At 47.3% G+C, this 20,760-nt stretch overlaps 2 protein-coding genes across 5 annotated transcripts in view; one reads left to right on the top strand and one right to left on the bottom strand.

The window, feature by feature from the left end:
- Nucleotides 1–5,817, bottom strand: part of klhl17 (kelch-like family member 17) — a 74,504-nt gene extending 68,687 nt beyond the window's left edge. The window contains exon 1 of the mRNA XM_059952321.1: nucleotides 5,805–5,817. The gene's annotated coding sequence lies outside the window, so the exon portion shown is untranslated. The remainder of the gene's footprint in view (nucleotides 1–5,804) is intronic.
- The window catches only part of noc2l (NOC2-like nucleolar associated transcriptional repressor), a 163,845-nt gene that overhangs the window by 5,396 nt on the left and 137,689 nt on the right, over nucleotides 1–20,760 (top strand). The window contains exons 2-6 of one of the 4 annotated variants that reach the window (XM_059952316.1): nucleotides 5,721–6,148; nucleotides 10,869–11,048; nucleotides 12,742–12,925; nucleotides 16,289–16,414; nucleotides 17,798–17,918. In XM_059952316.1, the coding sequence (XP_059808299.1) occupies nucleotides 5,976–6,148; nucleotides 10,869–11,048; nucleotides 12,742–12,925; nucleotides 16,289–16,414; nucleotides 17,798–17,918 (784 nt within the window). In that variant the 5' untranslated portion in view covers nucleotides 5,721–5,975. Of the gene's footprint in view, nucleotides 1–5,663; nucleotides 6,149–10,868; nucleotides 11,049–12,741; nucleotides 12,926–16,288; nucleotides 16,415–17,797; nucleotides 17,919–20,760 lie in introns of those variants that run through there. The other 3 variants (XM_059952317.1, XM_059952318.1, XM_059952319.1) reach the window with 3 other exon arrangements.

The raw sequence follows: 20,760 nt of genomic DNA, 5'->3' as shown, positions 1-20,760 counted from the left end.
ATTTTGAGCCAATGAAGGGTGTTGACTGTTTATTCCTCTCCATAGATGCTGCCTGACCTGCTGAGTTCCTTCAGCATTTTGTGTGTGTTTCCCTTTACTTAATGTTTTAGTTAATTTTAAGTGCATTAGACGTTGGTAGTTTATAAATTATAATTGAAATTTGAATATTTAAATAGTAAAATAAATATTAAAGCTAAAATATTTACTTCAGTTGTAATAAACTTTAAACATTTATAGCACTATTAAAAATTGCTCTCAGCTTTGACAGCTGGCCAAGCTCCAGCCCCAGCTTTGCTGGCTGTCAAAGACCGTCAAAAGGTTTTCCTTACTGCACTAACAGAGTCCTCACTGCTACTCAGTATCTGGACCAAGTAGGTATGGAAGTGGAGGAGCCATAGGAGAGGTTCCAGGATGGGAGATCACACCCTAATTCAGAAAGATTCAACATGAGAATCAGAATCAGGTTTAATATCACTGGCATATGTCATGAAATGTGTTAGCTTTGTGGCAGCAGTACAATGTACATAATAATAGAAAACTGTGAATTACAGTATATACATTAGTTAGTTAAATTAAATAAGAAGTGCAAAAATAGAAATTTTAAAAAAGTACTGTTCATGGATTACTTGTCCAAACAGAAATTGGATGGCAGAGGGAAAGCAGTTGTTCCTGAATCATTGAAACATAGAAAACCTACAGCACAATACAGACCCTTTGGCCCACAATTCTGTGCCAAACATGTACTTACTTTAGAAATTACCTAGGGTTACCCATAGCCCTCTATTCTTCTAATCTCCATGCACCTATCCAGGAGTCTCTTAAAAGACCCTATCGTATCTGTCTCCACTACTGTTGCCGGCAGCTCATTCCACACACTCACCTCTCTCTCTGCATAAAAAACTTACCGTTGACATCTCCTCTGTACCTACTTCCAAGCACCTTAAAACTGTGCCCTCTTGTATTAGCTATTTCAGCCCTGGGAAAAAGCCTCTGACTATCTACACGATCAATGCCTCTCATCATCTTATACACCTCTATCAGGTCACCTCTCATCTTCCGTTGCTCTGAGGAGAAAAGGCCAAGTTCACTCAACCTGTTCTCATAAGGCATGCTCCCCAATCCAGGCAACATCCTTGTAAATCTCCTCTGCACCCTTTCTATAGTTTGTACATCCTTTCTGTAGTGAGGTGACCAGAACTGAACACAGTACTCCAAGTGGGGTCTGACCCAGGGTCCTATAAAGCTGTAACATTACCTCTCGGCCCTTAAACTCAATCCCACGGTTGATGAAGGCCAATGCACCGTACGCCTTCTTAACCTCACAGACAACCTGCGCAGGAGCTTTGAGTGTCCTGTGGACTCGGACCCCAAGATCCCTCTGGTCCTCCACACTTCCAAGTCTTACCATTAATACTATATTCTGCCATCATATTTGACCTACCAGAATGAAACGCTTCACATTTATCTGGGTTGAACTCCATCTGCCACTTCTCAGCCCAGTTTTGCATCCTATCAATGTCCCGCTTTAATCTCTGACAGCCCTCCACACTATCCACAACTGAACTTTTGTGTCATCAGCAAATTTACTAACCCATCCCTCCACTTCTTCATCCAGGTCATTTATAAAACTCATGAAGAGAAGGGATCCCAGAACAGATCCCTGAGGCACACCGCTGGTCACTGACCTCCATGCAGAATATGACCCATCTACAAACACTGTTTGCCTTCTGTGGCAAGCCAGTTCTGGATCCACAAAGCAAGGTCCCCTTGGATCCCATGCCTCCTTACTTTCTCAATAAGACTTGCATGGGGTACCTTATCAAATGCCTTGCTGAAATCCATATACACTACATCTACTGCTCTACCTTCATCAACGTGTTTAGTCACATCCTCAAAAAATTCAATCAGCCTCTAAGGCTTGACCTGCCTTTGACAAAGCCGTGCTGACTATTCCTAATCATATTATGCCTCTCCAAATATTCATAAATCCTGCCTCTCAGGATCTTCTCCGTCAACTTACCAAGCACTGAAGTAAGGTTCACTGGTCTATAATTTCCTGGGCTATCCCTACTCCCTTTCTTGAATAAAGGAACAATGTCTGCAACCCCACAATTCTCCGGAACCTCTCCCGTCCCCATTGATGATGCAAAGATCATTGCCAGAGGCTCAGCAATCACATGCCTTGCCCATCACAGTATCCTGGGGTATATCTTGTCCAGTCTCAGTGACTTGATACTTGATACTTTCCAAAGGCTCCAGCACATCCCCTTTCTTAATGTCTATGTGCTCAAGCTTTCAGTCCGCTGCAAGTCATCCCTACAATTGCCAAGGTCCTTTTCCGTAGTGAATACTGAAGCAAAGTATTCATTAAGTACCACACACACAAAATGCTGGTGGAACACAGCAGGCCAGGCAGTCCTGACGAAGGGTCTCGGCCCGAAACATCGACAGTGCTTCTCCTTATAGATGCTGCCTGGCCTGCTGTGTTCCACCAGCATTTTGTGTGTGTTGTTGTTTGAATTTCCAGCATCTGCAGATTTCCTCATGTTTGCTATTCATTAAGTACCTCTGCTATCTCCTCCGGTTTCATACACACTTTTCCACTGTCACACTTAATTGGTCCTACTCTCTCCTATTCTCTCACGTATTATCCTCTTGCTCTTCACATACTTGTACAATGTCTTGGGGATTCCCTTAAACCTGCTTTCCAAGGCTTTTTCATGGCCCCTTTTGGCTCTCCTAATTTCATTCTTAAGCTCCTTCCTGCTAGCCTTTTAATTTTCCAGATCTCTATCATTACCTAGATTTTTGAACCTTTTGTAAGCTTTTCCACTTCTTGACTAGATTTTCAATAGCCTTTGTACACTATAGTTCCTGTACCCTACTATCCTTTCCCTGTCTCATTGGGACATATCTATGCAGAATGCCATGCAAATATTCCCTGAACATTTGCCACATTTCTGCTGTACAGTTCCCGAGAACATCTGTTCCCAATTTATACTTCCAAGTTCCAGCCTGATAGCTTCATATTTCCCCTTACTCCAATTAAATGCTTTCCTAACTTGTCTGTTCCTATCCCTCACCAATGCTATCGTAAAAGAGATAGAATTGTGATCACTATCTCCAACATGATCTCCCACTGAGAGATCTGACACCTGACCAGGTTCATTTCCCAATACCAGATCAAGTACAGCCTCTCCTCTTGTAGGCTTATGTATATATAATGTCAGGAAACCTTCCTGAACACACCTAACAAACTCTACCCCATCTAAACCCCTTGCTCTAGGGAGATGCCAATCAATATTTGGGAAATTAAAATCTCCCACCATGACAACCCTGTTATTATTACACATTTCCAGAAACTGTCTCCCTATCTGTCCCTCAATGTCCCTGTTACTATCGGGTGGTCTATAAAAAACACCCAAGAGTGTTATTGACTTCTTCCTGTTCCTAATCTCCACCCACAGAGACTCAGCAGACAATCCCTCCATGACTTCCTCCTTTTCTGTAGCCGTGACACTATCTCTGATCAACAGTGCCATGCACCCACCTCTTTTGCCTCCCTCCCTGTCCTTTCTGAAACATCTAAAGCCTGGCACTCTAAGTAGCCATTCCTGCCCCTGAGCCATTCAAGTCTCTGTAATGGCCGCAACATCATAGCTCCAAGTACTGATCCACGCTCTAAGCTCATCTGTTTTGTTCATGATGCTTCTTACATTAAAACAGTCACAACTCAAACCATCAGTCTGAGCATGTCCCTTCTCTATCACCTACCCATTCTCCCTCTCACACTGTCTACAAGCTTTCTCTATTTGTGAGCCGACCACCTCTTCCTTTGTCTTTTCAGTTTGGTTCTCACCCCCCAGCGATTCTAGTTTAAACCCTCTCCACACAAAAAGCTGTTGGAACACAGCAGGCCAGGCAGCATCCATAAGGAGAAGCACTGTCAACGTTTCGCGCCGAGACCCTTTGTCAGGACTAACCGAAAGGAAAGGCAGTGAGAGATTTGAAAGTAGTGGGGGGAGGGGGATATGCAAAATGATAGGAGAGGACCGGAGGGGGTGGGATGAAGCTGAGCTGGAAAGGTGATCGGCGAAAGTGATACAGAGCTGGAGAAGGGAAAGGATCATGGGACGGGAGGCCTCAGGAAAAAGAAGGGGGGGGGGAAGCACCAGAGGGAGATGGAGAACAGGCAAACAACTAAATATGTCAGGGATGGGGTAAGAAGGGGAGGAGGGGCATTAACAGAAGTTAGAGAAGTCAATGTTCAACGTTAAACTCTCCCCAATGGCTTTAGCAAACCTCCCTGCCAGGCTCTGAAAACCTGTGCCAACCAACTAGCAGGAGTATTCAAGGACATTTTCAACCTCTCACTGCTACGGGCAGAAGTTCCCACTTGCTTCAAAAAGGCAACAATTATACCAGTGCCTAAGAAGAATAATGTGAGCTACCTTAATGACTACCGCCTGGTAGCACTCACATCTACAGTGATGGAATGCTTTGAGAGGTTGGTCATGACTAGACTGAACTCCTGCCTCAGCAAGGACCTGGACCCATTGCAATTTGTGTATCACCACAGTAGGTCAACAGCAGACACAATCTCAATGGCTCTCCACACGGCTTTAGACCACCTGGACAACACAAACACCTACATCAGGATGCTGTTCATCGACTATAGCTCAGCATTTAATACCATCATTCCCACCATCCTGATTGAGAAGTTACAGAACCTGGGCTTCTGTACCTCCCTCTGCAATTGGATCTTTGACTTCCTAACCAGAAGAACCCAATCTGTGTGGATTGGTGATAACATATCCTCCTCACTGATGATTAACAATGGCGCAACTCAGGGATGTGTGCTTAGCCCACTGCTCTACTCTCTATACCCATGACTGTGTGGCTAGGCATAGGTTAAATACCATCTATAGACTTACTGACAATACAACCATTGTTGGTAGAATCTCAGGTGGTGACGAGAGGGCTACAGGAGTGAGGTATGCCAACTCGTGGAGTGGTGCCGCAGCAACAACCTGGCACTCAACATCAGTAAGATGAAAGAGCTGATTGTGGACTTCAGGAAGGGTAAGATGAAGGAACACGAACCAATCCTCATAGAGGGATCAGAAGTGGAGAGAGTGAGCAGCTTCAAGTTCCTGGGTGTCAAGATCTTTGAGGATCTAACCTGTCCCAACATATCAATGTAGTTATAAAGAAGGCAAGACAGTGGCTATACTTTATTAGGAATTTGAAGAGATTTGGCATGTCAACAAATACACTCAAAAACTTCTATGGATGTACCAGAGAGAGCATTCTGACAAGCTGCATCACTGTCTGGTATGGGGGGGGGGGGGGGGTTCTTCTGCACAGGACCGAAAGAAGCTGCAGAGGGTTGTAAATCTAGTCAGCTCCATTTTGAGTACTAACCTACAAAGTACCCAGGACGTCTTCAGGGAGTGGAGTCTCAAAAAGGCAGCGTCCACCCCGGGCATGACCTTTTCTCACTGTTACCATCAGGTAGGAGGCACAGAAGCCTGAAGACACACACTCAGCGATTCAGGAACAGCTTCTTCCCCTCTGCCATCCGATTCCTAAATGGGCATTGAACCCGTGAACACTACCTCACTTTCTTCATATACAATACTTCTGTTTTTGCACGTGTTTCAATATATGTACACTGTAATTGCTTTACTGAGTTTAGAATATTATTTTTTCTCTCCTAGGTTATGTATTGCATCGAACTGCTGTTGTTAAGTTGACGAATTTCCCGTCGCAACCCGGTTCTGATACGTGCGGACACAGATTACCTTCGGCGGCCACGGGGTGGAGGGCGGCACCCGGGCGAGTGACGTGGGAGGGAGAGACGATGTGTGGGACGGGGTGGGGGACAGAGGAAAGTGACACAAGAACAAAAAGTAAAAACAAAGAAACGGAGGCACACAGAGCGGTGCCTGTGTGTAAAGTAATTTCTAGGTGGGATGCTGTCTGACCGCTCCTGTCTCTGCCCAGTCGCCTCCTCTCCCCGCCTGTTCATCTCTTCCTCCCCCCCCCTTTGCCCGGTTGGGCCCATCCCGGCCGGCCGGTCGGGGGCGGGGCCAGGCCTGGTCGCTCAGTATCCGCGCGGTAGCAGCATGGCGCCGGGGAGTAAGCGGTGAGTGTGGATGCGGGAGACCGGGTCCTGTCCCCCGGCCGGACCGGCTCGCTGTGGGAGTGGGAGGGGGGTTTGCAGGAGCAGCGTGGTTGCTGGGACCCGGAGGTTCGGGTGTACCGGGATTGGGAGGCGAGTCTCGGGGGGAGGCCAGTGGAACGTGAGAGAGGGGGGAGCGTCCCGGGACTGGGTGTCTGGGTGGGGGGGAGCGTCCCGGGACTGGGTGTCGGGGTGGGGGGGGAGCGTCCCGGGACTGGGTGTCGGGGTGGGGGGGGAGCGTCCCGGGACTGGGTGTCGGGGTGGTGGGGGGAGCGTCCCGGGACTGGGTGTCGGGGTGGGGGGGGAGCGTCCCGGGACGGTGTCGGGGTGGGGGGGGAGCGTCCCGGGACTGGGTGTCGGGGTGGGGAGGGGAGCGTCCCGGGACTGGGTGTCGGGGTGGGGGGGGAGCGTCCCGGGACTGGGTGTCGGGGTGGGGGGGGGTCCCGGGACTGGGTGTCGGGGTGGGGGGGGGAAGCGTCCCGGGACTGGGTGTCGGGGTGGTGGGGGGAGCGTCCCGGGACTGGGTGTCGGGGTGGTGGGGGGGAGCGTCCCGGGACTGGGTGTCGGGGTGGTGGGGGGAGCGTCCCGGGACTGGGTGTCGGGGTGGTGGGGGGAGCGTCCCGGGACTGGGTGTCGGGGTGGGGGGGGGAGCGTCCCGGGACTGGGTGTCGGGGTGGTGGGGTGAGCGTCCCGGGACTGGGTGTCGGGGTGGGGGGGGAGCGTCCCGGGACTGGGTGTCGGGGTGGGGGGGGGTCCCGGGACTGGGTGTCGGGGTGGGGGGGGGGAAGCGTCCCGGGACTGGGTGTCGGGGTGGTGGGGGGAGCGTCCCGGGACTGGGTGTCGGGGTGGTGGGGGGAGCGTCCCGGGACTGGGTGTCGGGGTGGTGGGGGGAGCGTCCCGGGACTGGGTGTCGGGGTGGGGGGGGGGGAAGCGTCCCGGGACTGGGTGTCGGGGTGGTGGGGGGAGCGTCCCGGGTCTGGGTGTCTGGGTGTGGGGGGAGCGTCCCGGGACTGAGTGGGGGGGAGCGTCCCGGGACTGGGTGGGGGGGGGAGCGTCCCGGGACTGGGTGTCTGGGTGGGGGGGGAGCGTCCCGGGTCTGGGTGTCTGGGTGGGGGGGGAGCGTCCCGGGACTGGGTGGGGGGGAGCGTCCCGGGACTGGGTGTCTGGGTGGGGGGGGGGAAGCGTCCCGGGACTGGGTGTCGGGGTGGTGGGGGGAGCGTCCCGGGACTGGGTGTCGGGGTGGGGGGGGGAGCGTCCCGGGACTGGGTGTCGGGGTGGGGGGGGGAGCGTCCCGGGACTGGGTGTCGGGGTGGGGGGGGAGCGTCCCGGGACTGGGTGTCGGGGTGGGGGGGGGGAGCGTCCCGGGACTGGGTGTCGGGGTGGTGGGGGGAGCGTCCCAGGACTGGGTGTCGGGGTGGTGGGGGGAGCGTCCGGGGACTGGGTGTCTGGGTGGGGGGGGGGGAAGCGTCCCGGGACTGGGTGTCGGGGTGGGGGGGGAGCGTCCCGGGACTGGGTGTCGGGGTGAGTGGGGGGGGAAGCGTCCCGGGACTGGGTGTCGGGGTGGGGGGGGGGAGCATCCCGGGTCTGGGTGTCGGTGGGGGCTCGGGACACGTTGTTTTTGTTGTAGCGTGTGTTGTGTGTTACATACATACATGTACACGTGTACCCGCACATACTGACACTTCCTCGCATTTCTTGCTGGGCTCTGTGTCTCTTTCTCTCCTCTCCTGTCACACACAATGTATGTGTTATGAGTGGTTCGTTGTACATTCCAATGAAGATGAGGTGATGAACTTGATTGCTTCATTGAAGAGTGGAAGGAGTGGTTGTTGCATTGAATTTCCAGCACGGGCTTCCTGGGCTGAGTGGCCTGCTTAGGACAGAGTTTCAGGAGAATCAGAGCTTCTCAGTTTTGCTCCATGGTTTGTGTGGTTATCTGAGTCACTCTCTGTCTCAAGTGACTGATTTCAGCCCGGTGTGGTAGGAGTGAAGCCTGTTTGAAGGCTCCATTCCAGTGACCCCACTGGTTCAGTGCGAGGCAAATGTAAAAGGTTCCTGATATTATTTGTGTCGATGACCAACACAGTCCAAGGATGTTCTGGGGGCATCTTCCAAGTGTCACCAACATAGCTTGCCCACAACTCACTAACCCTTACGTCACTGGACTGTGGGAGGAAACCAGAGCACCTGGAGGAGACCCATGCAGTCATAGGGAGAACGTACAAAGATAGCGGCAGGAATTGAACCCCAATCTCGAGTGCAGTAAAGCGTTGTCCTAACCACTATGCTACAGTGCCAGTGTGCTGAAGAACATCAATGGTGGTTAAAACAAGCTGGTAATTTCATGCACATAGTGAATAGTTGCTCTTGAATCTTGAGTTGTGACTTGGCATAATGGTTGCTAAATGTCTGTCCTTGAATAGTCAGGCAGCACAGAAACAGGCCCTCCTGTCCATAGAGTCCACGTCAGCTATTGAGTCCCCATTTACACGAATCCCATTTCAAACTCCCCGCCCTCCCATCTACTACCCCGGATTCTGCACTCATCTCCACATGTGGGGCAATTTACCTGCCAACCCAGAATCAGGTTTAATATTACTGATGTAAGTTGCCTTGCAGCACCAGTACAGTGCGATACATTATTTTATTAGTGATAGTGTGGAGTTAGGCCCTTCTGTCCTTGCAAGCTACACCACCTCAGCAACTGCACAATTTCAATTTAACCCTTACCTTATCATGGGACGATTTACAATGACCAGTTAACCTACCCGGTGTGTCTTTGGACTGGGGGAGAAACTGGAGCATCTGGAGGAAGCCCACACGTTCCATGGGGAGAACGTACCGGGTGTCCTTGTAGAATAGTGCCAAAATTGAAATCCAAACTCCAGAAAGCCCCGGGCTCTAATAGTATCATGCTAGCTGCTACATTACTGTGGTAACCAAAGTTATGTCCGTTGAATGGCAACACTATGTTCAATATTAAATAAGTAGTGCAAAAATACTGAGGTAGTGTTCATGGGTTTGTTGTCCAGTCAGAAATTCTACGGCAGATGGGAAAAAGCTGTTCCTGAAACATTGAGTGTGTGTCTTCAGGCTCCTGTATCTCCTGGTATATAGGAGATAGATATGCAATGAGAAGAGGGCATGTCCTGGGTTATGGGGGTCCTTAATGGCGGATGCCGCCTTTTTGAGGCATGGCTTTTTGAAGGTGCCCCCATTGGTGGGGGGAGGATTGTGTCCTTGATGGAGCTGGCTGAGCTTACAACTCTGTGCAGGACATGTTCGGGATGCGGCAGGATTGGTAGAACGGACAGACCACATTTTTCTCCCTGGGCTGCAATGGCCAGTAGCTGAGGATGTTATTTAAAGTGAGTGAAGGAAAATTTTGAGGGATGTTAGAGGTAGGTTTTATTCACGTAGTGAGCAGTGGGTGTCTGGAATCCACTAGGTGGTGGTAGTAGCGGCACCACTGTAAGGGGCATTTAAGAGACTCTTAGATAGGCACGTGGATGAAAGAAAAATGGAGAGCTATTTAGGAAGGAAGGATTAGATTGTTCTTCAAGTAGGTTCACCACACACAGCTCCAGTCTGCTAATTAAATTTGCTGACAACACTACACTGGTTGGCCTAATCTCAAGTAATAATGAGGCAGCCTACAGAGAAGAGGTCATCACCCTGACACAGTGGCGTCAAGAAAACAACTTTTCCCTCACTGTCACAAAAACAAAGGAGCTGGTTGTGGACTACAGGAGGAATGGAGACGAGCTAGCCCCCTTGACATCAATAGATCTGGGGTTGAGAGGGTAAACAGTTTAAAGGTCCTCGGCATAAACATCACTGAGGATCTCACATGGTCTGTACACACCAGCTGTGTGGTGAAAAAGGCACCACATTGCCTCTTTCACCTCAGATGGTTGAAGTTTGGTATGGGCCACCAAATCCTAAGAACTTTCTATAGGGGCACAATTTGTACCTCCCTCAATTGCAGGACCCTGCTGAGAGTGGTGTGGACAGCCCAGTGCATCTGTAGATGAGAACTTCCCACTATTTACAGTGTGTACAAAATGGAGGATTATGGGCTTTGTAGGAGGGAAGAGTTGGACTGATCAGAGTAGGTTTTCAAGATCAGCACAATATTGTGGGCCAAAGGGCCTTATTTGTATGGTACCATGGGGGGAAGTTTATGTAGTCATGGAGAACATGCAAATTCCACACAGTACCTGCGGTCAGGATCAAATTTGGGCCCATGATACTGTGAGGCAGGTGATCTACTCTGTGCTGTGCCCACAGAGATTCACAGAGCACTACAACACGGAAACGGGTCTTTGTGTCCATGCCAAATTGTCTCATTGATCAGCACCTGAACCGTGCCCCTCCAGTCTGTGTACCTATCCAAACTTCTGTTTAGTGTTACAATTGAACCTGTATCCATCACTTCCACTGGTAGCTCGTTACACACTCGCAACACTTTGAGTCAAAAAAGTTCTCCTCCTCATGTTCCTCTTAAATATTTCACCTTTCACTGTTAACCTATGACCTGCAGTCCTTGGCTCCTCCAACCTGAAGGGGAAAAAAACCTGCTTCCCTCTATACTCATAATTTTGTATACCTCTATTTAATTTCTTCTCTGCTCCAGGGAATAAAGTCCGAACCTGTTCAGCCTGTGGCCCGTCTTGTTTTGCAGGAAGCTTGCTTCGCTGAGTGTCGATGAGTTCCTCAGCTCTGCCTTCGATTCGGCTGGGGAAAGCGACTCGGATGATGAGGATCTGGGGGTTAGGAGTGAGAAGCCGGGCAGCGGCCAGACGATGAAGGCTGGAAAGGGCAAGAAAACCCCACAACCTAAAGCACAGGAAGAAGAAGAAAGGTGGGACCTGCTGGTAACACTTATATTGATTTATTGAGATACAGCCTGGAACAGGCCCTTCGGCCCTTTGAGCTGTGCTGCCCAGCAATCCCTAATGTAATCCAAGCCCAGTCATGGGACAGTTTACAATGACCAATTAACCTACCAACCGGTACGTTTTTGGACTGTGGAAGGAAACCAATGAGGTCATGGGGAAAACGTACGAACGCCTTAAAGGCAGCAGTGGGAATTGAACCCTGGTTGCCTCTAATGCTAACCACCTCATTACCGTGTAGCTCCTACTGTGCTACCATGCCACCCTTTTGGTAGTAATGGTGGGGTACTCGCCTTAATGAGCAGGATGAAGAAGTCAGCTAGTGAACTCTTAATAAATGTACACCACTTCAGTAGCACAACCTGTTTCACACCTCTCAAATTCAGATTCATTTACTTAATCAGGTGTACATCAATACATACAGCGAAATGTGTCGTTTGTACAAACGAAGCTGTTCTGGGGGCAGCCCGCAAGCGTCACCCCACATTCTAGCGCCATTGTAGCGTGCCCACAATGCTTGGCAGAACAACGTGAGCAACAACAACAATGAAACAAATTCATTGACAGCAAAACTGGCCTTTTCCTCCAGCCCTCCCACCAAGCAAGCCGCACTTCCCAGCCTGGACTAGCAGATACTGGACCCTGGCTTGCCGATGTGAACCATTGTCACTTCACTTGCACTGGCAGCTCATTCTTCTACACCCTTGTGACCCTCTGAGTGAAGGAGGTTATTTATTGAGATACAGTGCAGAATTGGCCTTTCCAGCCATTTGAGCCATGCCACCCAGCAATGACCCTATTTAATCCGAGCCTAATCATGGGACAGTTAACAGTGATTAACTAACCTAGCAATTAATTCGTCTTTGGATTGTGGGAGGAAACTGGAGCACCCAGAGGAAACCCTGTTGGTCATGGGGAGGATGTACAAACTGCTTACTGGCAGTGGTGGGAACTGAACCCTGGTCACCGGTACTGTAAAGTGTTGTGCTGACCACTGCTCTACCATGCCACCCCATTAGCAACTTACAAAGTACATTCATTACCAAGTAATGTGCCTGTGATGGCTCTTTAAGTATAACATTTGTTTTTTACTAGAGTGTGGAATTTCTGTTTAGAGTCAGAATCATATAATGTGGAAACTGGCCCTTCGGCCCATCATACGGGAGTCCCATTTTCCCCATACGGCATGGGAACAGGCCCTTCAGCCCATCTAGCCTATGCCTATTGAGGTACCATACGAAGAAGAAGAAAGAATTACCTGTGTATGGCCCACATCCCTCTAAATTGTTCCTATCCACATAGCTGTTCAAATTTATTTATATATTTTCATTTGGTGATACAGCACAGAATAACAGACCCTCGAGCTGCACCTATTTAAGCCAAATCACAGGACAATTTACAATAACTAATTAACCCATTAGCCAGTATGTTTTTGGACTGTGGGAGGAAAACAGAGCACCCAAAGGGAGCTTGTGCAGTCACAGGAAGGAATGTGCAAATCTGCTTGCAGAGGACACTGGAATTGAACTCTGAATTCCGATGTCCCTAGCTGAAATAGCGTAGCCCTGACCGCTATACCACCGTGGTGCCCCAACCGTTAAATTTTAAAGATTGTTATTGGTTCAAAAATAAAAGTGAGTTTTATTTCTCCCCCTCCAGCAGCAGAGGGAAGCCAAAGGGAGCAGCGCAGGAGCACAAGGAGCAGCTCTCACGGCTAAAGGAGAGGGATCCTGAGTTCTTCAAATTCCTGGAGGAGAATGATAAGAAGCTGCTGAACTTCGATGACAGTGACAGTTCGGATGATGATGAGAACCAGCTGCACACTTTGCCAGAGGAGCTGGAGGTCAGCTCCTTTGGGTTTCATTGTAATGCCCAGATCTCTGGGAAAGAGTGTGATCGACAGTCCCCACTACCTCAACCTAGCCATGATTAAACTAGAGCAGTTGTTCAATTAGACTAATGGATAAGGGATATAGATTGAACGTAGGACCAGACGGCACAGCCTCAGAATAGGAGGATGTCCCTTTAGAACAGAGATGAGGAGGAATTTATGTTGCCAGAGGGTGGTGAATCTGAAATCCATTTCTACGTTCGGCTGTGGAGGCCAAGACACTGGGTATACTTAAGGCTGCAGTTGAAAGGGACCTTGATTAGAAAGAGTTGGGAAAAGGAGAAGAGAGAGTGGTATGCACCAGAGAGATGGTCTGTAATGATTAATAAATGAATGGTTTGGAATCAAATGACCTTGCCTGGTGTCTCAGGGCTGGGTGTATCTGCACCGTGCCATCCCCCCACCCCCGGCACACCTCTGCCATCTGTCCCACACCCCTCCTGCGGCACTCCACCCTTGCTATTCCCAACATCCTTCGCTTCTGCCAGATTTTCAAACTCAACTCTCCACTACATGGTGACAAATACAGAACTGTGCAAAAGTCTTAGGAACCATATATATAAATAAAAATTTGCCTAAGACTTTTGCACAGGACTGTCACTTCACTACAAGAAGGATGTAGATACTGTAGAGAGAGTACAGAGGAGATTTACAAGGATGTTGCCTGGATTGGAGAGCGTGACTTATGAGAATAGGTAGAGTGAACTCGGCCTTTTCTCCTTGGAGCGACAGAGGATGAGAGGTGACCTGATAGAGGTGAGAAAGATGATGAGAGACATTGATCATGTGGATAGCAAGAGGCTTTTCCCCAGGGCTGAAATGGCTAACTTGGGGGGGCATAGTTTTATGGCACTTGGAAGTAGGTACAGAGGGATGTCAGAGTTAAGCTTTTCTACACAGAGTGGTGGGTGTGTGGAATGCACTACCTGCGACGATGGTGGAGGTGGATACATTAGGGTCTTTTAAGAGACTCCTGGACAGGTACATGGAGTTTAGAAAAATAGTGGGCTATGCAGTAGGGTAGTTCTAGGCAGTTTCTAGATTAGGTTACATGGTTGGCACAACATTGTGGGCCGAAGGGCCTGTAATGTGCTGTAGATTTCTATGTTCTATGAAGGAAGCCTTGGTCAGAAAGCTAAAAAAACATGATTTCCTGTTTAGTAACCTCAGGATTGTTGCCTGTGCAACACTCCAGTGAGGGTAAGAATAGGATCTGACTTCTCCTCATCCTTTCCAGTCCCGATGAAGGGTCTCGGCCCGAAATGTCGACTGTTTATTCTTTTTCCATGAATGCTGTCGGACCTATTGAGTTCCTCCAGCATTTTTTGTCTATTGCTGTGGATTTCCAGCATCGTGTAAGAATAGGATGATTTGGTAGATGAATGTGTGGAGCATGGTTTCAGATTTCTGGATCATTGGGATCTGTCTGGGGAAGGTATGACAAAATGGACAGGTTACACCTGAACTCGAGGGGGCAGGTTGGCTAGAGTTGTTTGGGAGGGCTTACTAATTTGGCAGGGGGATGGGAACCGGAGTGATAGAGCCAAGGTTGGGCAGTTGGTTTACAAACAGACAGTGTGTACTGAGACTGCCAGCAAGGAGAGGCTGATGATAGGGCAGAGTTACAGGCAATGGGATGAGTTGTAAAAGGGGACAGATTCAAAAAGAGTAATGAATACTGGACTCAAGGTGGTATATTTGAATGCACTCAGTATATGGAATGAGGTAGACAATCTTGTAGCACAGTTACAGATTGGCATGTATGAAGTTGTGGGCATCACTGAATCATGGCTGAAAGAAGATTATGGGTGGGAATTTAATGTCCAAGGATACACATTGTATCGAAAGGACATGCAGGTAGGCAAAGGGAGAGGTGTGGCTCTGTTGGTAAAAAGTGAAATCACATCATTAGAAAGAGGTGACATAGGATTGGAAGGTATAGAATCATTGTGAATCGAGCTAGAAACTGCAAAGGGGAAAAGACCCTGATGGGAGTTGTATACAAACCCCAAAACAGCAGTAAAGATGTGGTCTACAGATTACAATGGGAGATAGATAATGCATGTCAAAAGGGCAATGTTACAATAGTCTTGGCGGATTTCGATATGCAGGTAGATTGGGAAAATCAGGTTATTGCTGGGTTCCAAGTGAGGGAGCATCGTGTGGTTGAATGAACTCAGCAAGTCAGGCAGCATCCGTTGAAATGAGCAGTCAACTTTTCAGGTCTCGGCCCGAAATGTTGACTGCTTATTTCAACGGATGCTGCCCAACCTGCTGAGTTCATCCAGCTTGTTTGTACGTGTTGATTTGACCACAGCATCTGCAGTGTACTTCGTGTTTATCATGTGGTTGAGCCCACTTAGGGGAGTGGCTATTCTGGATTGAGTATTGTGCAATAGACCGGAATGGATTAGAGAGTCTAAGGTAAAGGAATCCTCAGGGATCAGTGATCATAATATGATAGAATGCACCCTGCAATTTGGAAAAAGAGAAGCTAAAGACAGATGTACAATACTTATAAAAAGAATTCTCTCCCCCCCCCAGCAGTTTTCATGTTTTTTTGACTTTGAAGTGAGTGCAACTGTTGTTACCAGGGAGAAGCTGCTTGGGAAGCTGAAATGTCTGAAGGTAGACAAGTCACCTGGACTAACTCCAGGGCTCTGAAAGAGGTGGCTGAAAAGATTGTGGAGGCATTAGTAATGGTTTTTTCAAGAATCAGTTGATTCTGGCATGGCTTTGGAGGACCGGAAAATTGCAAATGTCACTTCACTCTTCAAGAAGGGAGAAAGGTGGAAGGAAGGAAATTATAGGCCAGTTAATCTGACCTCTGTTGGGAGGATATCAGTGTCGACTTACAAGTATGTAGTTTTGGGGTGCTTGGAGGTACATGATAAAATAGGCCATAATCAGCATGGTTTTCTTAAGGGAGAGTCTTGCCTGACAAATCTGTTGGAATTCTTTGAAGAAATAACAAATAGGATAGACAAGAGAATTGGTGGATATTATGCACTTGGGTTTTCAGAAGGCCTTTGACAAGGTGCCACAAATAAAGCTGCTAAACAATATAAGAGCCTCTGTTATTACAGGAAATGTTCCAGCATGGATGGAGCATTGGCTGATTAGCAGGAGGCTAAGAGTGGGAATAAAAGGAGCCTTTTCTGATCAGCTGCCGGTGATGAGAGGTGTTTAAGGGGAATCCTCTGCCCTACCATGTCACCTGTAATGAGATGGATCACTCACAGGGGATGTGCTGATTGTTGGACAGCAAGGGGAATCTACGAGTCAAATATAAGTAACTGTTTAAAAACCTTGCAGGAAGCAAGTGATGAAGAGGAGGAGGAGGAGGAGGAAAAGAAAGAACCAGCCCCAAAAAGCAATAAAACCAGAGACTTAAAACCCGTCACTCTTCGAATGATTGAAACCTGGAGAGAGGCAGCAGAGGTGAGTTCTATTTGCACTGAGAAAATGCCTGTTAGCTTTTGCTCTATTAGTCTCTTCTGTTTAATACACATCCCTCTGTTTCATTCAGGTTTATGTGTGGTACTGAATATAGTACTGTGCAAAAGACTTGGGTGGGAAGGGGGCCAAGAAAGGGGAATCATGGTTGGGAAAAGGGGGAGGGAGAAGGAAGCACCAGAGAGACATTCTGCAATGATAAATAAACTAGTTGTTCAGAATCAACTGAGGTTGTGCCCTCTTGTCCTCGACTCCCCCACTATAGGAAGTGTCCTCTCCGTGTCCGCTGTCTCTAGGCCTTTCACTATTCAATGGGTTTCAAAGAGATCTCCCCTCATTCTTCTGAAATCCAGTGAGTACAGGCCCAGAGCCATCAAATGCTCATACGTTAACCCTTTATTCCTGGGATCATTCTCATGAACCTCCTCTGAATCCTTTCCTATGCCAGCAACTCCTTTCTTAGGTAATTGCCCAAAACTACTCTCAATATTCCAGACGTCATCTTATTAAAGCTTTATAGAGCCTCAACATCACATGCTTGTACATACATACGTGCGCGCACGCATGCACAGTCACTGTTCAAGTCTTGGTATTACATTGAATGACGATAATCCTTCATGAAACTAATTGCTGCCTTTTCATGGATGTTGGATCTATCATTGCATCCTCATACAGCCATTGAACACCCCTCATACAGTTCTCTGTATTGCTGAACAACTACTGCACCCTCTCCAAAGCCTGCACATTATTCCTATGGTGTGGCAAACAGAAGTGCACACTGTACTCCATATATTGCCTAACCAAAGTGTTACCCAACTGCAAGGTGACTAGGCAACTGTTATCCATCACTATGCCTCGCTTTTAAGAGGCTTCATTAACCAGCTAACCTTAAGCATACCTGCCCATGTCATCGCCTATTGACTGGACTCTGCCAACTCACACTTTTTCCCCAATCAGGTTTTCTTTACTTGTGCCTCAGGAGAACAACTTGGCCCCTCTTCTAAAGTTTGAACAAAGAACTTCCTTTTTTTTAAAAATAGAAAAACAGTGATTAATGCAATGCTGTTGCTGTATGGGGTGTTGGAGTTTGTAGTTTAAATTCCAATGTCATCTATAAGGAGTTTGTAAGCTCTCCCTGTGGAATGCATGGGTTTTCTCCGTGTGCTCCAGTTTCCTCCCACAATTCAAACTGGTCACTAAACTGTCTTGTGATTGGGCTAGGATTAAACAGAGCCACAGCCACACTGAGTTCCGATGCTGGTGACAGACAATGCTGTTCAGTGCTGTAGCTGCTTCTCTAATTGACAGGTTCATAGTTTATAGTTTACTTCCAGTTACTAAAACTGCACCTAATCTCTCCTGCTGCAGGAGAAGTTAACGCTAAAGCTGTTCCATGAAATAGTTATGGCATTTCGAGCAGCAGTCTCGACAACCAAAGGGGAAGATGACAGTGGTCAGTATGGGAAGTACAAAGTAGAAGACAGTTCTGGTAAGTGAATGGAGAGGTAAATGCAACAAGGTGAATATGTGTGAAACTCTGCTTACGCACTCAATGCCACTACATTAGGTACACCTGTACACCTGTCAATAATGCAAATATCTAATCAGCCAATCATGTGGCAGCAATTCAGTGCATAAAAGCATGTAGACACGGTCAAGAGATTCATTTGTTAATACCATACATCAGAATGGGGAAGAAATGTGAGCTAAGACTTTCACCATTGTTGGTGCTATACGGTGTCTCGAGTATCTGAGAAACTACTGATTTCTGGGCAATCTCACACACAAGAGTCTCTGGAGTTTACAGAGAATGGTGCGAAAAACAAAACATCCAGTGAGTGGCAGTTTTGTGGGTGAAAATGCCTTGTTAATGAGAGAGGTCAGAGGAGAACGGCCAGACTGGTTCAAGCTGACAGTAACTCAGATAACCACACATTACAGTAGTGATGTGCAGAAGAGCATCTCTGAATGTATAACACATCAAACCTTGAAGAGGATGGGCTACAGAGCAGAAGACCATGAACATACACCCGGAGGTCACTTTATTAGGTATAGGAAGTATTCTGCTTTGAGTTGTTGCCTCAGGATTGGCTGATTAGGTATTTGCAATAATGAGCAGGTATACCTAATAAAGTGGCCACCGAGTGTAGATGGGTTCATGATAGTTAGCATGGAGATGTGGGGCCAATGGGTTGTTTCTGTGTTGTATAATTTGAAGACATCAATGAACTAGATGATTTTCATTAGTATCCAATAGCTTCATGATCAGTTACAAATGCCACATTTTTACTGTCAATTTATTTAATTAAGTGAATTTAAATTCTCCACCTACACTGAAGCTATCTTGTTTTTTGCACCATTTTATGTAAGCTCTATAGAGGCTGTTATTATGCATGAAAATCCCAGAAGATCAGCAGTTTCTGATATGACACCATATGACACCAGCAATTATTCCACAGTCAAGGTCACTTAGATCACATTTCTTCCCCCATTCTGGTGTTTTGTCCAAACAACAACTGAACCTCTTGACCATGTCTGCAAGTTTTAATGCATTGAGTTGTTGCCACATGATTGGCTGATTAGATATTTGCATTAACAAACAGATATACAGGTGTACCTAATAAAGTAGCCACAGAGTTTAAGGTAGTGATCATTTTTTGAACTAACCAGTAGACCTGCTTTGATACTATTATGAATTTGTTTCTAGCTTTGAGGCAATCCTTCAAGGTTCTTCCAAAATCAAAGTAAAATGATTGTCAAATTGTGTTTATGTCGTCATGTACTACTGAGATTTATTTTCCTGCAGACAATTACAGGAAAATTAAAAGAGAACAAAATTAATTTATGAAAAGCTATGTGTAAATAAAGATGGACAAATTGCCAAGACGACACTAGTTATATATGGCAATCTTTTGTGGGCAGCTGAGTATTAATGCGTTTCTAAGTTGATAAAGCAGGAGCAAGTACAATGAGTTAACATAATCAATGAGGTCTGCTCTTTCATTCAACACCACCTGATTTGACTTTGATCTTTTATGATATCTCAGACAACGATGACCTGCAGAGCTTAATTTAAATAGATTAATATTAATAATTCACTGTTCCTTTGGAAACAAAGGAACATGATTTAAATGCACTTGGCAGCGTTTGTGTGTTTCTTGTATAATTCTTAACATTGAACTCTGGTTTCTTCTGAATGCTCCAGTTTCCTCCCACTGTCCAAACACATAACAGTTGGTTAATTACTTTGGCCCTAAGTGGAGCAGAGGCCATTGCTGACCTGCTGTCTTCATCATCTTCTGAAGTTGATAGTATAGTTGGAGTCCATCAATGCTTCTGCAGTCCACTCTGGAGAGGATTGGCTTATACAGCTTCACCAGAGCCCTGTAGGCCAACCTTCCCAGCTTCCAACTCTCACGATGAGGACGTAGGGTTGGGCTTTGAGTGCTGCATCTCCACAATGCCACCCCACAATATGTCCTCTACTTCATAATGTTGTCCTCTCCTTTGACGGAACAGGGCGTGCCCTTCCCTTCATTGCTTCTTAATTAACTTGCCTTGAGTTGATGTGACACAAATACATTTAGTTTTAAACAACAAAGCAAAACAACAGCAGAATAAGTCCCCCACCACCACCCACCCACTCACTCGCAAGGATAGGCCCCTTCCACATCTGGAGGTTGGAGATGTCAGGCCTCTGGCTCCCTCTGTGGGCTTGCAGGGTCACAGGCCTAGGCTTCAGCCACTGGGCCCCGCAAACTGTGCAGTTTCCCTCCCACAGTTCATGCAGTTGCCCCACCATATCCTGCTGAACAAGTGTCCAAAGTGTTTTTGGTACAAGGTTAGTCATTTTGGAGGGGGAAACAGGAGACTGTCAATAGGATCAGTCACTTGAATAAAGTTCCTTTTCAGTAATCTGCATCATCCTGTCTACCCCCATTCACTGTTAATTTAAATATTTATTCATTTTATTTAGAGAGAAATAGGCCCTAACTGCTCAACAACCCACCTATATAACCCTAACCCAATCACAGGACAATGCACAATGACTAATTAGGTATTAACCAGTACGTCTTTGGACTGTGAGAGGAAACCAGATCACCCGGAGGAAACCCGTGCAGGTCAGGGGGGAACGTGCAGATGACGCCAGAATTGAACTCCGAAGTGAACCAAGCTCCCATAGAATCGCACTACTGCTCTGTTACCGTGGCACCATGATTCCAGATTTTGTGCAAGGTCTTTTATAATACACTTCATCTTGCTTTAATGTAAATTGACAGCCACTGGAACTGACCCCTGAACACAAACAGAATATTAAATTTGAATATATT

This window comes from Hypanus sabinus, chromosome 27 (assembly GCF_030144855.1).
Source record: "Hypanus sabinus isolate sHypSab1 chromosome 27, sHypSab1.hap1, whole genome shotgun sequence".
NCBI lineage: Eukaryota > Metazoa > Chordata > Chondrichthyes > Myliobatiformes > Dasyatidae > Hypanus > Hypanus sabinus.
This window is presented reverse-complemented; position numbering and strand designations above follow the sequence as displayed.